Source organism: Pithys albifrons, chromosome 13 (assembly GCF_047495875.1).
Source record: "Pithys albifrons albifrons isolate INPA30051 chromosome 13, PitAlb_v1, whole genome shotgun sequence".
In the NCBI taxonomy this organism is placed as follows: domain Eukaryota; kingdom Metazoa; phylum Chordata; class Aves; order Passeriformes; family Thamnophilidae; genus Pithys; species Pithys albifrons.
The window spans coordinates 749,715-773,132 of NC_092470.1; the positions used below are offsets into that span (position 1 = coordinate 749,715).

At 45.4% G+C, this 23,418-nt stretch overlaps 1 protein-coding gene across 1 annotated transcript in view; it reads right to left on the reverse strand.

Annotated features, from left to right (window-relative positions):
* Positions 1-364: 364 nt before the first annotated feature.
* The window catches only part of CIB2 (calcium and integrin binding family member 2), a 55,960-nt gene continuing 32,906 nt past the window's right edge, over positions 365-23,418 (reverse strand). Inside the window, exons 3-6 of the mRNA XM_071568529.1 lie at positions 22,037-22,148; positions 11,530-11,677; positions 11,244-11,439; positions 365-441 (exon numbers count right to left, since the gene is read on the reverse strand). Coding sequence (XP_071424630.1) covers positions 420-441; positions 11,244-11,439; positions 11,530-11,677; positions 22,037-22,148 — 478 coding nt within the window. The 3' untranslated portion in view covers positions 365-419. The remainder of the gene's footprint in view (positions 442-11,243; positions 11,440-11,529; positions 11,678-22,036; positions 22,149-23,418) is intronic.

A 23,418-nucleotide genomic window follows, 5' to 3' on the forward strand; every position in this document is an offset into this window, starting at 1 on the left:
TCCTTCAAATACTCTTGGAAAATGCACCAAAGCTCATCTTTCTCTCAATCTATTTTTTTTGCACATTTAGGAGCAGTATTAAATATTCATAAATATAAAAACCATATGGAAATACCTTTAATAATATTCTGATTCTGACTGTTTAAAAAAAGGAAGGGGGAAAAAGAAAAACCCACAGCCCAACAACCAACCATCTTTGCCAGAGGGCTTGGCAAGCAGTGAAGATAAAAATGTGGCTATTCCAAATGTCCTGTAGAACACGTGATGCTTCTGCCTCCTTGTGGACTGCAGTTGTTTCAGTACTTTCTGCTGAGCTCTAAGAAGCCCTCAGGAGAGGACAAATGCCCCTGGAGTGCCTGAGATTCAGAAAGGCTGGACTGGAGAGTCATGTCTGGTGACAGTGGCTCACAGAAACACCTTCAGATCCTGATGTGGAAAGTACTGCAAAAGATAAAGATGAAGAGAAATAAACACATTTGTCATTATGCACAGTATTTTCTTAGTGTACAAAAAGGAAGGTGCTATGTAATGAAAGTAATGGTCTTCTTTCACACACTGAGAAGATTGAAACACTATGGGAGAAAATCCTCTCCTCTGAAAATGGTAGCTCAGGGGGCCATGCTCAGTTTTGGACTGATCAAGTGTAGATTGACTTATTTATTGGATATGGAGCAGAACTGAATGTTTCCCAATTTCCTTTTGCCTTGGATCAGCATTTGGGTTCCTAAACAAGACGAATCAGGCAGGTGAAGTTCTTGTTTCTCTTGCTGGGACAGAGAGATCCTGACTGTTGTCTTCTTCCCACCTGCCCCACGACCCCGGCCAGCAGCACATCCTACTGTGCCATCAGCTCCCAGAAGAGCTCCTGAGCATCTCAACAGGCAGTGAGGGGCAATTCCAGGAGGGCACCCAAAAACCTCACTGTGTGCAGGCAGCAACCCCTGCTCCGTGCCAGGAACTGTGCATTTCTTTCTGCATGACTGAAATAAGAAGGGATTATTATGCCTTTTTGTGTGTAAATTCTCTGATTTTGTTTCCTACGCTCAACAAAAACCTTAGAAGTTTGGAGTATTTGAGATGCTGAAGAGTTCTGGGTATACAGTTTGGGGATTTTGTTTTACCTTAATTGTTTTAATTATATTGTAATCAGGAATTCACTGAAGGGAGGCTGTGGCATCGATCTGGAGGAGATGAAATTTTATATTCCCCACAGTCCCTCAGAACTTTATATGTAGGGGTTAGTTCAACCTGGGGGACAGTGAAGGATGTGCTGGGCACAGCCTGAGGACTGGGAGAGAGCAGAGAGGGATGCAAAGAGCTTACAGGTACTAAGTTTTTTAAAAAAAGAATTATAAACATCTTGTTCACAATTCAAGCAATGCCAGGAGCCGCATAAAAATCCAAACTCTTAGAAATTTAACTCCCAGGTAGGCAATATCTAGGAACTAAAAAATTCTTAGTGTTCTATGTGAAAACATTTTGGGCATGACTCATTCTAAAACTCCATCCCAGTCCACATTCCACAACTGGAAATCTATTTACTAGAGAATGTTGCAGCCCTGTTTCAGGTGGGTCTGGAGGACCACCTTACAGGTTTCGCTTTCACCTTAAAAGGACATGTTTCCAGCCTCAACCAATTGGAGTCAGACCACTGCACCTGGGGCGGGGTCACTTGAGGTCATATATTACCTGTGTTTTTGAATAAACTTGGGATTTGCTTTACATCACATTGGTGTGTGCAGTCCACCCTAGGCCAGGTCGGCGACAAATGGTGGACCCCGACGTGTCTCGGAACATGGAAGCCACCTGCACGCCTGCCTAGAGCCTTAAGAAGTGGCCCCCGAGAGCTGCTGTGCCCCAGTTTTTTTTGGGTGCTTTGTGGAGAAGCCTCTGAGAGCTTCTGTCTCCTGTAAACTTGGGAGTTTATGTAGTGGCCCTGAGAGCTGCTGGAAGAACGTGGACTGAAGGAACCATGACCTTCGAACCGGTGAGTTAAAGAAACATGGGAAATTCCAACTCGACTAAAATGAACTTATTGCTTGATAAATTTGAAAAACTAGCTCGTGTTACAAAAACAAACATTGAAAGACAAGCATTACAGGAATTTTTGGACTGGTGTTTCACTCGAAGGCACCTAACAGATGCCAATTCCACGCTTTCCATAGAATTGTGTGATAAAATTGGGGCAGATTTGTGGAATTTAGTGCAAACTGCACCCGACGAATTTTTACAGCTCATTCCGTCATATGCAGCTGTAAGGAAAATGCTGTTAGAGGTAGAACGAGCCCGTAAAAACCTCAATCTACCGGAGAGAAAGGAAAAAAGTCAGCTTCTACAGAGCAGTTTTTCCCCTGAACATCCTTCTGCACCGCCGTGGGCATCGCCGCTCGCAGAAACGCCGCCGCCATACCCACACGCGGCACAGCCCGCTCCCACTCCGGAAAACCCGACAAGACCACAGCAACCATGGAATCAAAGCTTTTCCACGCCGTCCGTCACCGCAAAAAGCCAAGAAGTCGTCTTTGCACCGCCTTACAACTACCAAGAAACAGCCTGTGCACAGCAAATGAGACCACCGGCTGCCGCTGTAGAAGCGGCCGGACCTCAGCAGCAACCTTGGAACCCCACGAGACACGCCGCAGAAAACCAAACCGTGAGTGACTTTTATTTAAATCCTAACTCCGAGAAGGCGCGATGGGGAATGCCCTCAGCCGAGAGAGACATGTGGAGGGGGGGACAAACCCCGTGGAGTTTCTCTCCCCCTGTCCATCCACCTTCGGCGCCGGCTCCACCGCCGCTGCCGCCAATGTCCTGCGGGTACCTCGGGGCTGGGGTCGCCCCGCCGCCGCGCTCCCCGCCACCCCGCAGGTACGCCGGAGTCACTCCGTTGCGGCAGGAGACGGTTGAGGCAGACATTCCAGCAGGGCTACAGCCGCCCGGCATAACCGCGTGGCCAGGAAAACAGAGAGACCACGTGATCTCAAAGCCCACGAAATCAAACAAAGGAACGGCGCGCCCTTACCACGAGGCGCCAGGACCGCCCAACCCCCCTCCCTACTGCCTGCCAATCACAGCGCATGCGCCAGGCGCGGGTCCCCCGCAGCCCACAGGGGCCGGGGGCGGATCAGTTCCCGCGCCACCCCCACCACCTCCTGCGTGGATCGACCACGTCATGGAGACGGGAGAGACTCCTCCTCAGTGGAGCGGAGCCACCGGAGCTCCCCCTGAAAGTTCCCTTCACTGTGCGCCCTCCATAGCGCAAGTGTCCCGAGAGCGAGTTCCCACAGCGCCTGTCACGCAGGACACAAGTTCTGCAGCACCAGCGGGGACCCTCTCCCCGATAGCCGCGTGCTGCCCGCAGCTGCCAACACCGGCACTGGAACCCCCCGCGCCGGCAGAGACTGCCCCTGCGCCGGCAACCTGGTACCTGCAGCCTCCATCACCGACAGCCACACCCACCAGCTATAGCCCAGAATGGAGAGCAACATCACAGCCGTTTAAAGCCATGGCACCGAAAGACAAAGAAGCCTCTGTTTGGAACAGGGTGGGGGGAGCTGGGAATCGCAATGTAGTAAAAAAAGGGATTTGAAAGATCCAAAAATGCTGCTAACTTAATTTCAAAGCTTTCTGATACCCAGGTACCAGATTCTGCAGATGGAGTCACAAAGCCACCTCGCGACCTCACATTTAATACCCAGCAAAGGTACAAAGAGTTAGTATCCATAGCTGCAGAAGTAGGTACACCCTCACCTTCCCTGCAACCCCTGGTTTCTGCACCTGTGATTAACACTACACAAGGCTCAAAATGGGAGCCACTTGATTGGAAAATTGCACAAAAAATACACAGTGTAGTCTTTCAATACGGCTATGACAATGCCTTGGTAAAAAACCAAATCACAGCCTTCATAAAATACAATAACCTAATCCCAGCAGACACTAAGGCTTTAATGGAGTTTATTCTACCTCCTACTGCTTATATGATATTTCTACAGAAATGGAAAGAGCAGTTAACGGAGGAACAGGCAAAAAATATACACTTAGAAACTGGACATCCCTTAAAATTAGCATCTTTAGACCAGCTAATGGGATCAGGAGCTTATGAAGACCCACAAACACAAGCTGCATTACATTTTCATATTTTGCAACAGTCAAAGAATGCTGCTTTGACTGCATTCTCTAATCTGCCTAAGAAGGGAAAACCTTCTCTACCCTATATGCAAGTAATGCAGAAACCTGGCCAGACATTCATGGAATTTGTAGATAAAGTAACAGAAGCTTTGGATGCTGCTCCAAATATTACCCCTGACATTAAACCAGCTTTATTGAAAGATCTGGTGATTAATAATGCCAATCCTCAATGCAAACAGCTCATAGCCTCTCTACCAGCTACAGCTACTTTGGTACAGTTAATTGAAGCCTGTGACAGATTGCCCTGGGTAGAAGAAGAGGAAAAAGCAAAGCTACATGCCTCTGCTCTAGCCACAGCTCTTAGCAAACAATCCACCCAAAAAAGGGGGAAAATACCCTGGAGTTTAACAACAAAATCTAGTCCAGCACAACCAAAATATAGCAGAACTCAAAGGTTCACTGGAGAATGTAACCGTTGTCACAGACTTGGTCACAAAGCCCAAGATTGTCATTCTAAATATAAAAAGGATGGTACTCCTCTGACAAACATGGGGTGGGGAGCTGGGCCTCCAAAAAAACCAGAGGGGCTTCAAGCCATGGGGCGCAGCCAGTCAAATATCTCATGGAAACTGGAGCCAAGCTGCCTTCCCCATATGGCAACCACAACCACAAGCAGTGGTAGCCTAGGACTAGTTGTTAACTGTCCAATCAAACAAAAACAGTCCAGTTCAAGTTAACATGTTGTTTAGCCTGTATTTTGAAATTCTGTTAACTTTCAGTTAAAGTGCAGTTTTGATCTTATTGCACTGCCAAGTTGCCCAGCAGGCTGTAGGGGTAAAAACACCTGTCCCCTCAGCTGCTGAACATTTTCTGCAGAATGTATGTTTAGTTATGTTTAGCCTTTGTGAATTTTCTCTGTGAATTCACACTTGTTTGCTGCTTTACCAGGAGTGTATAAGGACTAAAAATCAAAGCTTCATTCTCAGACCTCTGTGATGGCCACACAGAAGTTCTGAGAATGGACCTTGAACATAAGGAGATTTAGCTCAGCTGGACTGAACTTGCTTCTTTGCTAAGGGAAGTCACTCTGCACTCTTGGACACTATGCACAAAATTTAATAAAATTTGTAGTTTGTTTACAGTGGTTTGTGCAGTGACGACTGCACAAAAAGACCACAATTCACGCGTGAAAGAAAAGTTTCTTGTTTTGCACTAGTTGTAAGTTTGCAAATTCCAAACATACATGTCTTAGTCATGTATTGGTTTGTGTTAGTTTACAAAGGTTACTGTACCTCCTTCCAAAAGTCTATTTTGAAAAGAGAGGGGGAGGTAGGGATGTATAACCTGCAAAATACCCTGTTAAGTCTTGAATTAGCAAAATTTAAGATTTTCAAAATGTTATTTCTCAATTTTCAAAATTTTCAACCTTTCTGTTCAAGTTGCAATATGCATAATCCTGATGGTAACAATTTCCCCATTGGATAAGTTAGCTAAGGAGTTATGTGTATTATGTTGTTTGCATTTTTGCTTTGTTCTTTGAAACAAAAGGGGGAGATGTTGCAGCCCCTGATTCAGGTGGGTCTGGAGGACCACCTCACAAGTTTCATTTTCACCTTAAAAGGACATGTTTCCAGCCTCAACCAATTGGAGTCAGACCACCGCACCCGGGGCAGGGTCACTTGAGGTCATATATACCTGTGTTTTTGAATAAACTTGGGATTTGCTTTACATCACATTGGTGTGTGCAGTCTCCTCTAGGCATGGGCGGCAACAAGAGAAAAAAAATCTATTTTTATCAGAGTGCTGTTTTTTCCCTTTGCAGATTCAACTTTTTACTCAGAAGCAGCTGAAATGCTCTTTGAAAAACACTACCAAAAATTATTGCCTTCCACTGTTTCTTTGCTAAGCATCTCTTGCCAATTTGTGATGAGCTCTAATTTGAGTCCTTAAGAACTAATTAATCTGCATGTTGGGACAGTCTCATGAGACACCCTCATGAGACACCCTTTCCCTTCAAGAGAGCTTTAGGCAGGACTGGGGTCATGACATAACTGCTATGGGGCTAAAGGCCACCAAGGGTTCAGAAATAACACATTTTCAGTGCTATCACATCATTTAATCTGTTGTTCCTCTGCCCAGGTCTGGCAGCTCCAGCTATTCCCAATGCCACATCCTTCTCCACCTCCATTCCATGCTGTTCCAATGTGTTTCACCCTCAGGCATTCAGATCAGCTGAACCTTCCAGGATGATTTATCCAACAATTTCCTGTGGGAAACGTGCCCAGCCTTGTAGAACAGAACACTTGGCTGGGTCCAGTTCAGGCTGCTCAAACCTCCATCAAACCACAACCAGCTCCTTAATGACGACCATTTGGAGTGAAATCAAAACTCCTGGGATCGAATTTTCTGAACTAGCAAGTGTCATTATCATTTACAGCTTAGTCACGCTACTGGGCTGAGAGCCAAGGGCAGAACTCTGCCCCTGCTCCGCCACCAGTGGTGGCCCCTCTGGAGAGGTTCCTCAGGACAGAGCAAGCTGCAGACTCACTGCAGCTCCACCTGCCTGCCAGCAGCACAAAGCTGCAAGGGCTGCCTGGGGGACATTAAACCCACACAGGGTGGGTTTAATTGACTAAAGGTTTGGGGAGTGAGATGAGGAAAATTAGCCAGTGGGCAGCAGATGAACTTCGGCTCCCACCAGGTCCAAGCCTGGACCACAATGTCAATATTAATGCCTGATGGACATGTCAAACAGGCAAATAAGGTGGCAGCTGAAAAAACACCCAGCAGGCTGAGCTGGGGAAAAAAGTGCTTCACAACCTGGGTGCGTATTGTATAAATCTGGCCTTCAAAGGTTTCCCACAGAGCAAAGATGTTCCTTCTCAGGAACTTCAGATCTCATGGCAATGACAATGAGAATGTTTAGTTGCTATTATTAAAGGTCTCAGTGTTTGTCAGAATTAATGTGGGCACCAGTCCCATGGGACAGAGCAGAGGGAACAGAAGGGGCTGTGGCTTAGCACAGACCATGTGAGGATAAAACTTCACAGCCTCGAATCCTCCATTTCCTCCTTTCACAATGTGAAGAAGTGGCTTTTGGTGGGGCACAAAGGCAGAGACCAGAATAAGAAACCCTTTACTACCTTCTGAGGTCTTGTTAAGATTTTCAGCATTTCCAAAAGGGTCACATCACAGCTGCCAGTGTGGTATTCTAGGATCAGATACTCAGAAATAAGGTTTGCCCATGGCTTCACCAGATCCCTGAAAACTGAAGTCCCAGCCCCTCCAACTGCTCACTGGCAACCACTGGCAGTGTGGCTGCCTTGGCTCCTGAGTGTTCAATTTTCACAGTTGCTGAGCAGCTGAAAGCATAAATCTATAGACAGGCCTCCTTGAAATGGAGTTCTGGAGGGCATTCACCTGGGCACAAGAAGTGGAGATAGGCAAAACCAAACAAAATGGTGACTGTCTTTGGGCATTAATGGGTTGGTATTTCTTCCTTGCATTCCCTTGAGATTTCAAAAGGGACAATTTATTTTAGGTGCAAACAGGTTTTCATATATTTTTGCAATATTAAGCTCATTCAGGCTAAGTTTGCCATGGGCCTATAGGGCTGTGCCAAGACACCTCCTGTGTTTTCCATGCTCTGTAGCACGTTACCCAGGGGGGCTGCACAGCCCTGCCTGTGCCTGCACACAGCCCAGGGCCACCACTGAGGAGGACACTGCAGTGGAGACTCAGAGAGGAGGAAAGTGGGAAGCCAGGAATGGAGCTGGAGATGAATCCAGAAGGACACAAGGGAGCATCATGTCATTAAATGAAGTTGTGCCCGAGACTGTTAAGGCACAACTAAACTCAGTGAACAGGCTCTGGCTTCTGTGGGGAGAGATCAGCCCCAGGAACTGCATTCCTGCCCCTGTCCCAGTCTGTCCCTCACTGGCAGGCCCTGGCTGCTGTCAGAGAGGCCCCATCAGAGCTGGGGGTGCCATCAAACTTCCATGAATCCCATTCCAAAAGCCCAGTCACCATCTCACTTTCGAACACAGCATTTTCATGGTATTTTAAAAGTGAGACTGAGTCCCTCATATCAGGAGGTTCAGCATTAATAAATATGTCAGGCAGGGTTGCAATGCCTACAGGAAAAATATGACCTGGAATACCCTAAAAAACCCCAAACTTTTACAGGCCAAGTGGCCAGTAAACCACAGTGAGGCAAAGGCATCGAGTCTTGCACACACATTGGTTTGGATAAAAGTGGTCTGGTGACCTTGTCACCTTCTTTTCCTGCAGCTGTTTATTCTGGCTGAATCAGAAACCAAATCAGACAATCTACACATTCTCTTCTCAGCTCTGAGACTTTTTTCTGTTATCCCTTCATTTTGCAATAGAGCTTCAAAGGTTAAAAACCATATTGATAAAGCCAGAGAAACATCAGTATCTCAAGAGGATTCTAATACTTTCTTTACATGTATTTCCAGCAGAGAAATTGTTTTCTTTGTACTGCTGTCAATATAGAAGCTACTACCCACACAGCAACTGCCTGGTCTGAGGCTCTAAACCACTGTTTTGGCTGGGAGCTGGAAGGAAATCTTTCTTTATGCCATCAGGAGCTCTTAAGCCTGAGAACTTCAGTGATGAATCCTGTGACTCAGCTGATTTCCTGAACCTGAAGGAAGTTACAATTTCTTTGAAACCAGGGATGGAAAATATCTGCCTTCAATATGTACATCACCATCCTGAACATGCAGGAGACACCTTAATAACATGGAGTTCACCATGTGATGATCATGGGTCCAAGGACACGTGTTTGAACTGAGCAATCAGATGCTCAGTCCCCAGTCCTTGGCAGCCTGACCTTTGATTTTATTGCTATTCTGCTTTCTCTTACCCAGTCAAGGGCTTCAGTTCTCACTCTATCCCTCTTCTTACTCATCATTTTGCCCTGTTGAATACCCAGCACTCAGTTCTTTCCACTCATTTCCTCATCTTCCCAAAACCTCACAAACTTGGAAAAGAAGAAGAATGATGACAGTCACCCCAGCGGCAGCACCAGCCAACATTGCTCTCTGCAGAGTTCCCAGGGAATGGCTGGACTGCACAGAATCCTCAGCTTGGAATTCTCAGGCAGCAGCTTGCAAACCCGAGCAGTGAAGTCAGGCATGGCACAGGAAATTCCTGGAGCTGCAGCTCCTGCTCAGTCTTCAGATCCACCTTCGATTCTTCATATCCTGTTGCTGTTCTCGACCAGATGTGAAGGTGCAGCACAGGCTTCTGAGGGCCTAAGGAAACTCCAGCTGAGGTCAGCAGGTTCTCCATGGAGAGCAGGACAAGATTAATGTCTTCTCCTAGCTGGAAATACATGTAAACAAACTACCAGAACACCTACTGAGCTGAGCCTCCCCACGGTGAAGAAATGGATCTCCTTCTGAAAGGGTTTCCACTGCTACGCCTGGTGGCTCACAGAACGCCTGGTAAGTATAAAAGAGAACCCCATCAACTTTGCAGTGTCTCCTCTCAAGAAGCTGATGTTTCCCAAGGTTCACAGGAATCATTTGCTTGTGCTTCACTGTGAAATCACTTTGTTTTAATATCTTTCCTCAGAAACTTAATTTATGAAAGAAATAAACTCTGCTGTGTTCTGCAGGACACTCAGAAGTTTTTAAAAAATGTTAGCACCAAAGATACACCCACCTCAGCACAGGAGATCAACATGTTTCCAGGTCTGTTTTTAACATGTATACAATATCTACACACAATCCTATGCAGACAACAGGAATTCTTGCTAAAGGCTTGAGAAAAACATGAATTCGAGTGTCCTGGTTCAGCAACCGAGACCGCTGTGTGGGTGTGACCAAAGCTGTGTACTCTAAACCCTCTACGCCATTTCCCAGGAACTGTTAACAATGGACCATTGGCACCAGCTGCCCAGGACACACCTGACCCCTCAGGCTGGGAGCTGGCTGGGAAAGAAACCTGGGAGAGGAGCTGGGAGAATTTCCCTCTGGGGAGTCCTTGGCACCTCCACACCCACCTGAGGGGTCATGTCTGCTCATGGGCCAGCAACGATTCCAAAATCCCCCCTGACTCCCAGAGTCAGATCCCCCTGCCTTGGGGGAGGGACTGGGTGCTGCCACCTGCACCTGAGAGGAGAGAATCTTGGTGTTTGGGGACTTGGGGAACCACTCACTGGATCCAGAGGAGGAGCAGAACCTGGACAGGAGGAGCCCACCACTCTCCACCAGACTGTGACATCATCCTCACCAACAGGTTTGTCCCTTCCTTTTACTTTGGACTTGGAGGAACCATGTGGGGCTCACCAAACCCCACTGTGTTTGTGCCCAGGGGGCTGGGTTCTACTGCTGGGTTTTGTGGGTTAAACCCAATTTCTCTTTATGCCATTGCATTTATTGTAATATTGTTATTGAATTGTAATTCTGACTTCTAATCTCTTGTGTTGGGTTTGTTTCTCCTGTCAGTTTACCTTTAAACCAGCACATCAAGCTTATAACAGATCAAAATATTTTCTCGAAGAACACACACAAAAGTCATTGAGCTCTTAGTCTTCAAGTTAGCAATATGCTCTAGAAAGATAAACTGAGTGTGCTGGTTTAAAGGTAAACCGACAGGACCAGATGGGAGCACTCGGTCCCTCACCCAGGGCAGGGAGTTCCACACTGGGTGATCTGACTCTGGGAGTTGGGGGATTTTGGAATGGTTGCTTGCCCATTAGCAGACATGACCCCTCAGGTGCCTGTGAGGGTGCCAAGGACTCCCCAGAGGGGAGTTCTCCCAGCTCCTCTCCCAGGCTTCTTTCCCAGCCAGCTCCCAGCCTGAGGGGTCAGGTGTGTCCTGGGCAGCTGCTGCCAATGGTCCATTGTTAACAGTTCCTGGGAAATGGCAGAGAGGGTGTAGAATGCACAGCTTTGGGTACACCCACACAGTGATAAACTGGTCCCACCTGCTGAACTAGGAGACTGAGTTAGGGTAAGAGTTCACCCTCTGGACAGCTCTCTAGTAAAACAATTATTTCTGATATTTCTTGTGTTACCTTACTCAGTGATGTCCTAAAAAAACCCTGATGTGTGCCAGAGCCTCCCTTTGCCCTGAGGCAGTACCTGAGGAAGTCGGGTGCCTTGGAGATCATGTTCTCGAAGTCGACAAAGCCCAGCTTGCCATCACCGTCCATGTCGGCCTCCTCGATGACCTTCTCACACACCAGCGTGATCTCCTCTGCCGTCAGCTCCTCCCGCGTCAGCTTGTTCAGCGTCTGCTCCAGGTCTGACTTGCAGATGAAGTTGTCTGTGTTGAAATCTGAGCAATGAGAGAACCAAAGGTCACCACCACCTCTCATCCCATCCCACCTGCACCATCCAGGGCATAGCCAACGCCCCCCCCCCATACCGTAGATCTTGAAGGCGTAGATTGCTTTGAGCTCTCTGGGAGCCATTTCGCTGAGCACAGAGAACATGTCCACAAAGTCATTGAAGCTGAGGCTGCCCTCTCCATCTTCTGAGAAAGATGTCACAATCCTTTCTTTGAAGGGATTCTCCTGTAAAAAACAGAGATATATATTGGTAATGGAAAAATCAAAAAACTTCAAAAAGACTCACTGATACTGAATATTTAATTCCATGGTTGGCTTTTTTTTTTAATCCCTCCAAAATACACCCCAAAATTTGCCTTTCTGTTTTTCTGCAGGCAGTGCCAGCAGCGCAAGATGCTGTCTTGTACTTCCTGCCCAGGTTCTTGCTCTCTAAATTGGTGCTTATCTCATTTCTCCAGTTCAGAACATGTGCTTTATAAATGTTAAATGTACAAAGAGTGTGAAGGGGATTTTCAGGTAACAGGTTCCTGACACAGTCAGGAGGGAAACAGCTCCTGAATGAAGAACCTGGCACAGAAAAACAGGATGGCAGGAGGGGATGGAAACAGAGACCAGGGGAGAAAGCAGAGGAGACAAGCATAGTCCTCCTGACTGAAGGCTGGAAGAACAAATAGCACTTAGGAAACCACTTTAAAAAGTCACTGTCTGCATTCCATACCTGATTGATGCAGGAGCATCAGCCATAAGGATGTGGAGCCACATCCCAGCAGGATCTGCTAGAAAAGCCTTCCAGTTTCACTGATGCACATGCACGTCCAACCTGTGGCTGGACTGACTAAATTCCAGAGATTTAAGTGGAATTTCATCTCCACAGGAGGTCATCCTGAGATCCTTTTCTAGAATAATATAATATTCTAAACCCACAAACATTAAACAAGCACAAGAAAAGCTGCTTTATTACTCTGAAGTCCAAACCAAATGTTTTTAGAGGATCAAACCAACATCTTTGTCACAGGTATATAAAGCCCCCAGACTAATTTGTAGCTGTAGCTATAAAACTGGTAAAATCAATTCCATGCAGCTGAACCTGAATGGAACAGGAACAGGTCTTGGGCTTTGAGCAGCATCTCATCAAAGCTGTCCTACAGACCTTATCTGAAGCCAAGACACCAATTAACATATCGGTCTCTGCTGAATGTAAACAGCTGCAGTGGTGGCATGTCCTGTTTGACATTTTTAATATGCTTGCAGCATTTTGTTTGGCCCTTAAAGGGCAGTATTGTGGAAGCTCAGAAGCTCAGTTATGTGTCCATTTAAATTCTTTTTTCTTCACTAAGTTCAATGTCTTAACAGGTATGCAGAAACAATCCAATTATTTTAAATAAAATTTCATAAAACAGCTATATTTGAGAGGAAAATGACCAGGAAAACCTCATTTTTCAGTTTACTTGGATTCTCACTTGACAGTTCACACAGAGAACAGATGCATCTATAGAACACATTTTCAGTATAATTGGGGAGACTAAAAAAAATAGAAGCATGTAAAAAGCAGAGTTACTGAAGAGATTGATGTTTTGTCTTTATGTAGGAGCCTTCATCTTGAAGGAACATAAAGTACCTTACAAGAATTGGGCCACTTCTTACTAATCTGCAGCTGCCTCTGAATGGAAATTCAACAATTCAGTGATGTGCAGCAGCTCACAACAGGAGCTGAAGAGAAAGATGTCCTGCTGAAACCACAGGGGCAACTTGGCAGCATAATCACGTTTGTCACCCACACTGAGATCACATTTATATGTAACATTATATAAAACATTAAATGTAACAATTCGTTATAACCTGGAATAATGACCAAGTTTTAAATGTTCTTGTTAAAAGACAAGCATAATATAGCAAAGCTTAATTTCTGGAAGAACATACAGTGCCTGGAAAAGCAGCTTTGCCTCTCCTTGCAGGTGGTGAGTCCATGTGTGGCATCACACCATGGGGTGTGTTATAAACGAGCAACCAAATAGCCAATCATTTGGTATAAAGGGTAGTTTAATTTTATAAGTAATGAAAGCTACAGAGTAAAGAGCATGGTGCTGGGTGCACTGGGAGTCTGCTCTATCAGTGACACACTTTTGAGCTCGCAGGCTCCTTTTTTATACACTCAAAGCAGGTTTATTTTTAACCAGTTCCAATAAATTATTTTCTTCTTTCTCCACATTGAGATCCTTTCATCTGACTCTTCCTGGTGCTTCTCTGTGGTCGTGGGGGCTGGTTCTTCTTTGGTGTGATTCTTAACTTAAAATTTAACTAGAGACAATATTGTTAGTTAAGCCTTATCTGTTGTTTTGAGGTATTTCTTCCTTATCTTGATTGGGTTCACTTCTCCATTGTATTTAGGTATTCTTGGATTATCTTTGGTCTGCGCTGTATTTATTTTACTTCAAAAGGCTGCTCAGTTATTAACTTTAGTTCTTTTCTTTTTCTACTTTTTATACATTATTTGATAAGCTCATAGACATTTTGTTGCTAAATCTTTACTGCATCAAGCTACACAGAATTCTTGTTACGTTCTTGACACAAATTAAGTCCTATATTTATCTCAGAGTGACCCTTTGCAGTGTCTGGTTCTGGGAGGTCCTCAGGTGTGGGTACATAAACACCTCTACCCTTTCACCAAGTTATTTCACCTGGGGATTTCAGGATCAGATTTCAGTGGCCATCCCAGCTGGAAATTTGAGATTCTTTTTCCCAGCAGCTTTGGTGGCCATTCACACCCTCCCAGAGTACCCCTTACTCCAGCAGGTCTGTATTTAAAGACATAGCACTCAAGATACATCAACCAGCTAAAGAAGATGTCCTTGGGTCTTGCAGTTTGCACTCTGGGACTGCTCTCATGGTACAAAGCAGTTGGAGTTTGCCAAAAGGCAACTACTCATCTCCTGGCAAACCCTATGAGTGTGTGTGCCAACCTTCTAAGGGTGAGTGAGATCTGAGAAACACAGTGGAAGTGTAAATCCCTGAGACAGGACTTGAATCCTGGGGTCAGTTTTGGGCCCCTCACTACCAGACAGACATTGAGGGACTGGAGACATCCAGGACAGGGAACAAAGCTGGCAAGGGACTGGAGCAGCAGGAGGGGCTGAGGGAGTTGGGGGTGGCTCAGCCTGGAGAAAAGGAGGCTCAGGGGGACTTTCTGGCTCTCTAAACTCCCTGCCAGGAGGGGGGATCCCAGGGAACAGGGATAGGAGGAGAGGAAATGGCCTCAAATTGCACCAGGGGAGGTTTCAATCATATATTAGGAAAGATGATTACACAACAGGTTGTCCAGCCCTGGCACAGCTGCCCAGGGAAGTCACTGAGTCATCATTCCTGGAGATATTTAAAAGACGTGTGGATGTAGCACTTGGGGACATGGTTTAGTGGTGGTCTTGGCAGTGCGGGGTTAACAGATGGACTTGATGAACTTAAGGGTCTCTTTCAGCCTAAATGCCTCTATGACTAAAATTCACTCCTGAATGCCAAGATCCTTCCAGACTTTGTGGCTGTGATAAAGGCCAGGAACAAGGTTGTTCTAAAGGCTACAAGTATGGCCACAGAGCCACAGCTCAAGTGACAGCCCACTGAAGCAGTCAATGCTAAACACAAATTCTCCTGCAGGGTTCCATGACAAGCCATTCCACAACAGGGACCTTGCAAAGGGCAGGTGCTCTGAGCAAAATGCAGAAGGTTGAGCTCACTGCTCAGATGGAGAAAAAACCAGGCCAAATAAAATGGAATTAAAAAGAGCAGAAAAGAGGCATTCCTGAAAACAAAAGCCAGCAGGCATAAAGCAGCAGGGTGACATGTCACCCACAGAATGAAAAACAACACCCCAAAACTTGACAGATGGCTGAGAGAGCCTCCCTGTAAAAGGATCTGTAATTCTGTCTTGTGCAGGATGTGTAGGTACAGCAGGGGAGCAGCTGGGGCTGCTGCTGAGCTCCAAGGGTGGCCCTGAGTGCCTGAAAATGTGCTTGGTTGTGATATATACTTGGATCTGGTTGGGATACAGACATATACCTGTCTGAGATACATACATACCTGTCTATGAGATACATATATACCTGCCTCTGACATGCACATATTCCTGTTTGTGATACACACATATACCTGTCTGTGATAAATATATATACCTGTTTCTGATATACACATATGCCTGTTTCTGATATACAGATATACCTGTTTGTGATATACACATAGATCTGGTTGTGATATACATATATACCTGTCTGTGATATACATACATACCTGTCTGTGCTATGCACATCTGTCTGTGCTATACACATGTACCTGTTTGTGCTATACACTTATTACTGTCTGTGCTATACATACACCACTGTTTGTCAGACATGCATAGAGACACCCAGTGCAAACCAACTGGTTTTATTGTTTCAAACTGCCAAGTTATTAACAAGCCAAAGACTCATTTGGGCTGAAATACACAAAAAGACCCCATTTCTTCCTAAAAGCATCCCAGAAAATAAGGGGCATCTGTTAAATTTTAGTACTTGAGAATGCCAAACATCAGAACAGATATCAAAACACATTAAAATTATTTTTTTATTTCTACAGTACTATGCAGCTTTCTTTGGAACAAACCTCCCCAGCAGTGCCATGGTAAGAGCTGTAAAGGAACATCTCAGAGGCAGGTTCGGTGACAAAGAGGGAGCAGAGAGATGCAAATCTCCCTATGAGCACTGACCATCAGCCATGGGACTCCTGGGCTGGAAATGTCAGGCAGGGTCTCACTGCCTCAACAAGCATCAGATGAGTTACTATTTGGCATGTCAGAGATCCTGAAAAGACAGAATGAATTAAATGGCCCTAAGCATACTCCTTAAGTAACTCTTTGCCAAATGGATCTCTAAAACCTAAATGAAAAATAAAATCTTTCCTCCTATTGATTTCTTTCCTTTAACTTTCTCATATTATGTGTCTTCAGGCAGTATATCTGTGGCTTACACAATGGAAAGTATTAGCTTACCTTCACAGATACTTTTCACATCCTTTCTGTAATTTCATTACCTCCACTCTGAAGAGCACAGATTAGGGTTCCATCATATTTAAAGGAAAAGCCATGGGGGAAGGGAGGAAAGGGGAGAGATACTGTTGCTTCCTAGACTGCTTTCCCTGAAGCACTAATTGTTAAAAACCCTATCCTTTTCAAACTAGAAACTTGCCTTGTTAAAAAGCTTTTTTCTGTGCTCTTACAATAGAAGTGACAGTGGAGACAGAAACAACAAAGAATTGCTACAACTGGCCAGAAAAGCTTCTGCTGTTCTGCAGCTTGATGCTGTTGCTGCAGTGGCTTGAGAGAATCCTCCCAAAGTGCTATCCAGCTTTGGAACAACCCCTTCTGCTACTCAGAAATTGTGTTTCTATACATTTTTTAATCCCAGGGGGCATCTATTCCAACATACAGACCTGGAGGACCATGCAATAAAACATAACTATTGGTTTTCTAAGAAACTATTAAATTAAACTTTATTCCTGAGGTTGCAGCTACTTCCTTTGTCCTCCAGTGCTGCAGTTTCCTTCTCAGGCTCCAAGAGAGCTCTGTGGTGGCCTTTTGCTCTGTCTCTTTTGCAGCTTGAGGAATTCATTCCAAGCACCCTGAATATTCCCACAAACTGACTGCATTTTGGAAAGAGGATGTTGCAAGAAAGGTTCTGAGATAGGTCAAGATAATTATTCTAGAGAGTCACTACAAAATGATTCTTAACTTTTCTATCCACAGAAAGACAATGATGATTTTCTCCTCCGTGTTTGAACCAAAGTGCCCACTGACTTCAGAGAAGATATTTAAATGCACAAAGCAGTCTGCTTTGCACACTACAGAAAGTCAGAATCCCTTTGGATGCTTTAACCAGAAGTGTTCAGAAGTGATACAAAGCTAAGCTTTCTCAATTTCAGGAGTTATTCCTGAAATAAAAAAAAAAAGGAAGTTAACTGTTACCAGACAACCATCAGTATAAAAATGGCCAAATTGGTCATTACCAAACTCCACAGGAAAGACTGGTGCTTTGGAAAGGAAGCATAATAAGCAACAGCAAATTATCCCTGGAGCAGATAAAAGCAAGTTTCTTGGGTGTTTTCTTCATTTTCTTCTTCCTAAAAATCAATAATGTGGGTTTTATGTGTATGTGATTATATTAATGTCATCGAACTTCTCTGCAGTGCCTGCAGGACACTGCTTAAGAAATCCCTACAGAAAAACAAGGCTAAAAACCAGCTAAACTGATATGTTTATGTCTTAAAAACCAGACCATGTCCTTCTGTCAGAAAGCAGAAACAGGAGACAGTTCAGCAATGACTCCTCGCTGAAGCCACAACAGCCAAATAACCAAAGATCCTGGCCGGGACAGAATGGCTTCAATATTGCAGAGCTCAGTGGTGCTCTCGGGGGAGAAGGGACTGTGACAAAACCTGGTCCCCTGTGGCAGGAACTGCAGGGGAAGGTGGAGGCCATGAGGGAGGTGCAGAGTTGGGCTTCAGAGGGCACATGGCCCTCACTCACAGCACTTGAAGCACTTACAGTTGAGACACAGAGTTCAAAAGGGGCTTCAGAAAAGTAGGAAGAGGGGTAGAAAAGGAGGAAAACATCCCATCCCAGCTAGAACCAACTAACAGGATGCAGACAGGGGTGCTGGGATGAGCTGGAGGCAAAGATTGGCCAGAGCAGGGGTTGGGAGAACATCAACCTGCTCTCTCAGCTGTCACTGCCCATTACATGGTGTCCCAGTTCAGCAGCTGGGACCAGTTTATCACTGTGTGGGTGTGACCAAACCTGTGCATTCTACACCCTCTCTGCCATTTCCCACAAACTGGTAACAATGGACCATTGGCAGCAGCTGCCCAGGACACACCTGACCCCTCAGGCTGGGAGCTGGCTGGGAAAGAAGCCTGGGAGAGGAGCTGGGAGAACTCCCCTCTGGGGAGTCCTTGGCACCTCCACACCCACCTGAGGGCTCATGTCTGCTCATGGGCCAGCAACGATTCCAAAATCCCCCCTGACTCCCAGAGTCAGATCCCCCAGTGTGGAACTCCCTGCCCTGGGGGAGGCACTGGGGGCTCCCACCTGCACCTGAGGGGGTGGAATATTGGGGACTTGGGGACTTGGGAAACCACTATTGGATCCAGCAGAGGAGCAGAACCTGGACAGGAGGAGCCCACCACTCTCCACCAGACTGTGCCATCATCTGCACCAACAGGTTTTTCCCTTCTTTTTGCTTTTGACTCAGGGGAACCACGTGGGGCTCAGCACAGGGGCCACCAAACCCCACTGCGTTTGTGCCCCAGGGGGCTGGGTTCTGCTTCTGGGTTTTGTGGGTTAAAACTAATTTCTCTTTGCATCATTGCATTTACTGTAATATTGTTATTAAATTATTACTCTGACTTGTGATCTCTTTTGTGTTGGGTTCATTTCTCCTGCTGCTTTACTTTTAAACCAGCACACATGGAAAGCTTTGGACCTGAAGACACTGAAATCACTTCTAAAATCCCATCCTCCTAAAACTGTGTCAAGTATTATTTTATTTGGAAGCCCCCCCCAAGCACTCATGTTTAAACCCACCAAACCCAGGGTGCCAAAGGTGGTTCTGCAGTGTGTTATGGAGCTCTGTGGAAAGGGCAGGGGAAATGGGAAGGAAAGCAGTTGTGGCTTGGGAAAAATACCAGTTTTGCTCCCTCCCTGGTCTTACACTGAACAGCCACATCATGGCTGCAATTAGGCAATATTAATTAGTGCAATCTCCAAGATGCCCTGCAGTTAATTGATGAGACAGCTACCTGTGCAACCAAGATTGACAAAATTAGAGGCTGCGGTGAGACTGGGGGAGTGAAACAGCTCTGTTAACTTCAGTGTAATGGTAGAACTAATCAAGTTAGAGCACCTGTCTCTTCTTTATTTATTTAGTTCTTGTCCTGACTTTCAGCTTTTAAGAATCATCAGTTAGTGAATAATTCATTACCAATTAAACTGAGTGACCACCAGCACTTTTTTTCTTTTAAATACAAAATTCCTGGCTCAAAACATTGAAGCAGGAGGTAAAGATCTTTCTTTATAGTAGCAGAATCTAATTTAGAAAAGTGCATTATTGATTCTATCCATTTGTCAGACTCTGCAGGGGTATTGAGCTCAACATTGCCAGTAACCAGAAATGTAATGTGTATATGAAAAAAGCCAGGTGCACTGAAATTAGCACTAATTGTATTAGAATTCAATAGACATTTAGTTCATTTATTTCTATTTTAAGATTTAAATGTTGGCTTCGTCTTCACCTGGATGAAAATTTACCAAAGAAAGAGAACACTGAGACTGGTGTTGTGCAGCCTGCAAAGGGTAAAGATGTTTTTTCTTGGTGTATGAGCTAGAGGTTCTACCTGGGACACTCAAAAATGAACTCCGGGGAACAGACTTTCTGCCCCTCACCCCCTCCTGCACAGGAGGTCACAAAATGCATCATGACCCAGATGGACCTCAGTTGGCCACAGAGATCTTAGGTGGCTTTTTGATATCTTCAAGTGTCAGTGTTTTGAAGGACCTGTGGTGGAAGATCTGCTCTCCTCTTACTGGTGTTTCATGGAAACAAGCTCTTGGGAGCACTCTGCCCTGGGAACTGCTAGAATTGCTGAAATAAAACCAGCAATATTTCTGAGGCTCTTTCACAGCCTTAGGAGGACCTGGGAGAGAATTAGTATAAAATTTGACAGTGAGTTTGTCCTGCTGTTTTAGTGTTCCATTACCCTGGAGACACCTTCTAAAGCTGGGTCAGAAAGCCTCGCAGGCTGCATGTGGTGCAAGAAGACAGGTTATGACCCACCTGATACATGGAAGGCTCTTAGCAGGTCTCATTACCACCTAAGGCAGCAAGATGTGCTCCTGTGTCTCAGCCTAAAGAGGTTCCAGCATGAAAGTTCTGGTTTGGACCTCAGCCTGAGCACCAGGCTCTCCTGAAACACAGCAGGATTCCATCTCCAAAGCTCTCCCAGAATGAGCTGTTCCTGAAGTGCTCAGTCCTGTACCACTGAAGCCAAAAAGATTGTGTGTAATCAAAATTTCTCCCCTTTTTAATTCTAAACTGAACCTTGATTTGTCACAAAGAACTCTGAGCCATCGGGCAGATAAACTGAGCACCAGAGAATTTCACATGGCACTATCAGGGAATTTCACATGGCACTGTCAGACGCCCAGAGGTGGTGACAGAAACCTTGAGGAACACTGATGCCATCAGAAAGAGAATAAACATACATTAGGATTTTGCTGGCTGTGAAAAAGAATTCTAAATTATTTCCCAGTTTCTTCAGAAACACAAATGTTTGAGCTACCCACAGACATCTGCTAAGAAAGAGTCTAAAGAATAACAGAGGGTAAAAATGTTTCCAAGGCCTTCTATTGAATTAAATGCTCATATGTGTTTAATGTTTCCATTTGGATGAAATGCAGGTCAAAGCCTTTTTAACAAACCTGTTTTAGAGTGAAATGTTGTTGTTCACTAAATGGGATTGTACCAGGATCAAACATGCAGCAAGTGTGGCACTAAAGGAATAATGAGTTCTGTGAACTTCACCCTGAAATCTAATTCCAAAGTTTTCCACTTCATGTTGCCTTCACCTCCTCCCCACTGAATTCCTAAAGAACTCCTCCTGCTTGTAAAATGTCGGACATTTGGGGAAAAAAGTACAGCATTAAGGAAGAATTTCTAAATCATTAAAATTAAGTGGAAGGCCATCAATTACAAGGGTTTATGGCACTGGTCTTAAAAAGCTTAAAAATGTTTCATGCAACTATCAGGTTGAACAAATAGTTGTTTCAATATTATAGGAATTTAAAGACAACAGCTAGTTAGTGTACATAAAAAAATAAATCATGAGACCAAACACAACATGATTCAATGTACTGTTTAAAAAATAAATGCTACAAATCCATATTTGTCCTGCTCAAACCATATTAAAAGGCTGAACTGATAAAAGAATAAAAACAAATAGTATCCCAATTTTTTTCTGCACTGATTGCTCTGTGCCTCCTGCTCCTCTGATGGACTGTCCCTCCACCAACTATCCTGTGACATCTCCATGAAAAACAGAAACTCCTGACTGTGCTCAGACAGCTGAAAAAAGGGGGAAGCCTTTCTTTTTCAGTAGCAGTGCTCTGCATGACTCCAGCAAATTCCCAATCACCTAAGAGACCAAACCTGCAGATTCCCTTCACACAGGAATCCCATACTCACAAATTTCCAATCACCCAAGAGACCAAACCTGCTGATTCCCAAGAGGCTCCTCACACAGGAATCCCACTGGCTCCTCTGGGATCCATACACACAATGGGGAAAAAAGGCTAAATTTCATTTTATTTCCTAATAACATCTATCCCAACTACCTCTGCATGAAGGACATCCACCTAAACATTTTCCAGTTTCTGGGGCTGGTTCTACCCTTGCACAGTGACAGGATGGGGAAGACCTCAGCACACCAAGTTGTTTCAGGACACCAAACTCACTTGGCAAAAAGTCTACATAAGGCAAGAGACAGTTTGTAAGCACTCAGAAGGGATACCTTGAGCTCAGGCATGTTTATTATAAGCTGCATAGGGAGTTTAACATCTGGGTCCTTTGTATAGTCCATGGGCACAACGTTTGGTGCCATTTCATGGTATCGGCCATGCAACCTGCAAACAAGCAGAAACAAACAGCCAATAACCAATTTAAAATAAACCAATTCCATTCATGCAAGTCATCAGACACAAATTTGTCTTGCAGCTCTAACCATTTTTTTAGTGCACAGGTCTGAGCCCACCAAACTCCCATCTTTTGGAACAAAGAGGCTTTGATGCATCTGCAGCTCAGCTGCTCCCAACTCCCATGTGATCCTGAGGTGTGGTGCTCATCAGGGTCTCCCCACCTGCATCTGGAGAACATCTGGGCCTGCAGCAGTGTCCTAGTTCAGCAAGCTGGGACCAGTTCATCACTGTGTGGGTGTGACCAAAGCTGTGCATTCTACACCATCTATTCCACTTCCCACAAACTGTTAACAATGGACCATTGGCAGCAGCTGCCCAGGACACACCTGACCCCTCAGGCTGGGAGCTGGCTGGGAAAGAAGCCTGGGAGAGAAGCTGGGAGAACTCCCCTCTGGGGAGTCCTTGGCACCTCCACACCCACCTGAGGGCTCATGTCTGCTCATGGGCCAGCAACGATTCCAAAATCCCCCCTGACTCCCAGAGTCAGATCCCCCAGTGTGGAACTCCCTGCCCTGGTGGAGGGACTGGGGGCTCCCACCTGCACCTGAGGGGAGAGAATCTTGGGCTTTGGGGAATTCTGGGACCATTTGTGGGATCCAGAGGAGGAGCAAAACCTGGACAGGAGGAGCCCACCACTCTCGACCAGACTGTGCCATCATCTGCACCAACAGGTTTTTCCCTTCCTTTTACTTTGGACTCGGGGGAACCACGTGGGGCTCAGCACAGGGGCCACCAAACCCCATTGTGTTTGTGCCCCAGGGGGCTGGGTTATACTTCTGGGTTTTGTGGGTTAAACCCAATTTCTCTTTGTGCCATTGCATTTATTGTAAAATTGTTACTGAATTGTAACTCTGACTTACAATCGCTCTTGTGTTGGGTTTGTTTCTCCTGCTGGTTTACCTTTAAACCAGTACAAGCAGGTAGCAACCCTCAGTGTACACAGGAGTACAGACTGAGCTGCACTGTGCAAGGAGATGTTGTTTACCAGCTCAGAGGATTTCAAAGCCCCACAACATCCAACTGTGATGCTGCAGACAGCAGATTCCTCAAAGACTCCCTTGTGAACTCAACCAGCCCTTTCCCTCTCTTTGCCTCACTAACACCACAGGTTCAGTGTTACACTGGCTGGCACCTGCACACAGACCATTTCCACTTCATTCTGGCTCACAGAGTTTTGTTGTACTCTTGACACAGCTTA